The following is a 3,236-nucleotide window of genomic DNA, read 5'->3' as shown; positions in this document are numbered from 1 at the left end:
TTTTTGATAAACTACTTTTTGGCCTTAGTGATCTAAACTAAACTCGTAGTATTCGTTAAACCGAGAAGTTCGATAAAAAGAACGCCCAAATCTGACTTCGTATGAGGAAGTTATGATTTTTCGAAGTTTCAGCTTAGCAGTAGACAGCTAAAAACTCGAATTTTAGATCGAGTGATTTTTAGCCGACACAACCTAAACGAGAATCGAAGGTCTCGTAAATAGTAGCACAACGGTAAAAAGTCTGATGAAAACGGACGTCGGATGAAGAAGTTATGAATTTTTAACGGATTTCCTGTCCCGGTTTGTTAAAAATAATAATATAAAAATTAAATTCAAAATTACCCGACGAAGTCTAAACGAAAGTTGTAGAGGGTAATTTTAGCTACGTGTGCATATAAAGAACGTCAAAAACAGAGCTCGTATACGAAAGTTATGATTTTCGCAAGTTTTTGGCACAAAAATCAAGAAAATGTAGAAAACCGGGAAATTTCGCTGAGTCACCTCGGACACGTCATCCCTCGCATGCGAGGCCTCCACGTGGCACCTACTGATAGGACAAAGCTTCGCGTGTCGTCTTCTGATTGGACCAAGTCCGCGGTCCACTAACATTCGGACAGCCTCGCAAGAGACACCCCGCGGAGACTCCTCGGACACCCCTTCGCATACGTGGACTCTTCTCATTGGACAGAGGCTGCTGACCAATCCGAAGCTCGCAGCTGACCAGTCCGAACCTCGCCGAAGCAGCCACCTGGTCCGAGCCTCGCAGACGCGTGCCATCCCCTCCTCGGTTCGGATCCGAGCCTTCGGTCCTCCTCCCCTATAAGTAGCAGCCATGCGAGACTTCCCGGGTAGAATCCGAAATTTGCCACTTTTCACCGATTTTTCATCCTTTTTGTCATTTTGACTTCCCTCGAAGCCCCGGTATCATTTCTAAAGCCCGAAATACGTTCCGAAGTTCCCGAAGACCTGCAAAATTTATCTTTTCGGTTTTGAAGCCTGACCTTTCGCAGAGCCCGGTTTCTCAATAAAACTCTCGGTTTTATTAGAAACGATCATTTTAGGAAACAAATTGCTGCCCAATTTTCATTAAATCAGGTGAGTGTGTAGTCACTTTCATCAAGAAAAGTATAACGCAAAACTATTAAAGAAATATTATATGGATAACTGCTCTTCGGAAAATGATCCTATGGCCTTTGGATACAAGATCTCCGTAGATCCCACCAAAGATAGAGTTGATCAAAAGGTATACCAAGGAATGATTGGTTCTCTGCTGTACATGACTGCAAGTACGCCAGATATCGTCTTCGCAACGGGTTTTTGTGTCAGATATCAAGATGATCCCAAGGTTTCTCATATGAATGCAATCAAACAGATTGTTAAATACCTCAAAGGGAGTAAAGCTTTAGGTCTTTGGTACCCAGCAGCAAACGACTTCAGTTTGCAGGACTTTACAGACTCATACCATGCGGGATGTCGATTAGACTACAAGATCACTTTCGGAGTATGTGAATTCCTCGGTGGGAGACTAGTGAGTTAGTCTTCAAGAAAACAAAATTGTGTCTCACTCTCCACCAAAGACGCCGAATATATTGTCGCAGCCAGCTGCTGCTCTTATGTCCTCTGGATGAAAACTCAACTCATGGATTATGGATATAGAATGTTATGAATACCGATTTATTGCAACTCATAGAGTGAAATTGATATTTCTCATAATCCAATTCATATCTCAAAGAAGAAGCAAATTGAACTACGGTGTCACTTTCTAAAGGATCATATCTTGAAAGGTAACATTGAACTCATCTTTCTTCCATCTCAGGAAGAAATATCAGATGTTTTCACAAAAGCACTTGACTCCGCCAAACTTAATAGATTTTTAGAAATGCTAGGACTGATGAACCTTGATCCTCAACTTTTCTTGGAAGGATAAATTGTGAAGACCTCAAATCTTCGCATCTAACAAATAGATATGCTTCAATCATTTTGTCATTGATCTTTAAAGGACATATATTTGTCTATGGTGTAAAATTTATTTCTTTTAATTTTAGCTATTGAGCATAGATTTCATAAATTCCTCCTCGATACCCTTTGGGAACTGAAGACTATTTATGATCTATGTACTCTCCGGGTTAATTTATTGTTTTTACGTCTAACCTTGTGATCAAGTTGCTCTGCAATTCTCATGATTCCACAATCTCTATCATCTGACATACCACAATTCTTCCTTCAAGAACCTGAAGTCTTGTTTTTCTGTTTGCCAATAAATAATGTTTTTCAAAGGTGTGCTATTTAATGGATCAAATAAATTTTTTGAATGTTTTAATCCTTTTTTTTAAATTTGTTTACACCTTAAATAGTATCTTTTCAAAAACCATAACTTACTTCCTTTTAAAATAAAATAAAGATTTGTCTTTTCAATAAAAGTACTTTACCAAAAAATTTGTGAGGTGGCCGGTCCAAAGTCAACCGTCAGACGAAAAGTAATCTCTCTAACCCATGATTTATGATAGGTAATTCAACCATCACCCAATGTTTACCCATTTCATCATAGCATTCACTTAGTGTGTCGCTTAACTGCATTAAATTTTGGTCATTTCCAGATAAATACTTTCATTTTTCAAATATGGAGGTATAAAAACCCCCAATTCCTCCCAAGATAGCTTTACGCCTTCTGAACCCTAATCGACGATCATCTTCTTCCTCATCTTGCTAAAAATATTTTCTGCAAGTTCTACAAAAACATTTTTTAAATCAATCATGGTGAAATTTGGAGTCTCTAAGAAGCAAACAAAACCAAATCGTTCAACCTCAGCTGCCAAGAACACAAGCTCCACAACTGCAGCAAGCAACTATCAAGCATTATTCAATGATCGTGAACTTTATGACGATGCAATCAAGTTGATGATTCGTTACTTTCCTCAACACCCATTATTTGGACCCTTTGATGTTTTCACTAAAGTTGTTCCCCAATCATTTCTATTCAACTGTTCCTTCCCTGCATTCCGACCATTAGACAAAGTCGATGAAGTTCATCTCATGCTCTCTGACGAATCAATGGCAGTCCTCACCAAACCCAAATTTCTCGAAGCCATCAACCTCAGAATTCTTCCTTCAACCACCTTCAAGAACCATAACAATTTTTACATCTTCACAGATATCTACAAGATGGGTTATCAAGCAAAACTTAAGGGAATGGCAGAATTAAAAAAAGGAAACCTTCCAGCTATATGGCAATATGT

The 3,236-nt window shown here is 38.8% G+C and overlaps 1 protein-coding gene across 1 annotated transcript; it reads left to right on the top strand.

The window, feature by feature from the left end:
* The first annotated feature begins 1,156 nt into the window (after window positions 1-1,156).
* On the top strand, window positions 1,157-1,927 carry LOC145107028 (secreted RxLR effector protein 161-like). Its single transcript, XM_079043914.1, has 2 exons — window positions 1,157-1,501; window positions 1,691-1,927. The coding sequence occupies exons 1-2, from the start codon at window positions 1,157-1,159 to the stop codon at window positions 1,925-1,927; spliced, it is 582 nt and encodes a 193-aa protein (XP_078900040.1).
* Window positions 1,928-3,236: the final 1,309 nt, after the last annotated feature.

Source organism: Lactuca virosa, chromosome 4, assembly GCF_052849685.1.
Source record: "Lactuca virosa cultivar CGN04683 chromosome 4, Lactuca_virosa_CGN04683_v6, whole genome shotgun sequence".
Lineage (NCBI taxonomy): Eukaryota > Viridiplantae > Streptophyta > Magnoliopsida > Asterales > Asteraceae > Lactuca > Lactuca virosa.
This window is presented reverse-complemented; position numbering and strand designations above follow the sequence as displayed.

Excerpts from the sequence above, each read along its gene's own strand:
- LOC145107028 (XM_079043914.1), top strand. The coding sequence starts at position 1,157 with ATGGATAACTGCTCTTCGGAAAATGATCCTATGGCCTTTGGATACAAG. Across the intron at positions 1,502-1,690 it reads ACTACAAGATCACTTTCGGA|AGTGAAATTGATATTTCTCA; the intron begins GTATGTGAATTC and ends TGCAACTCATAG.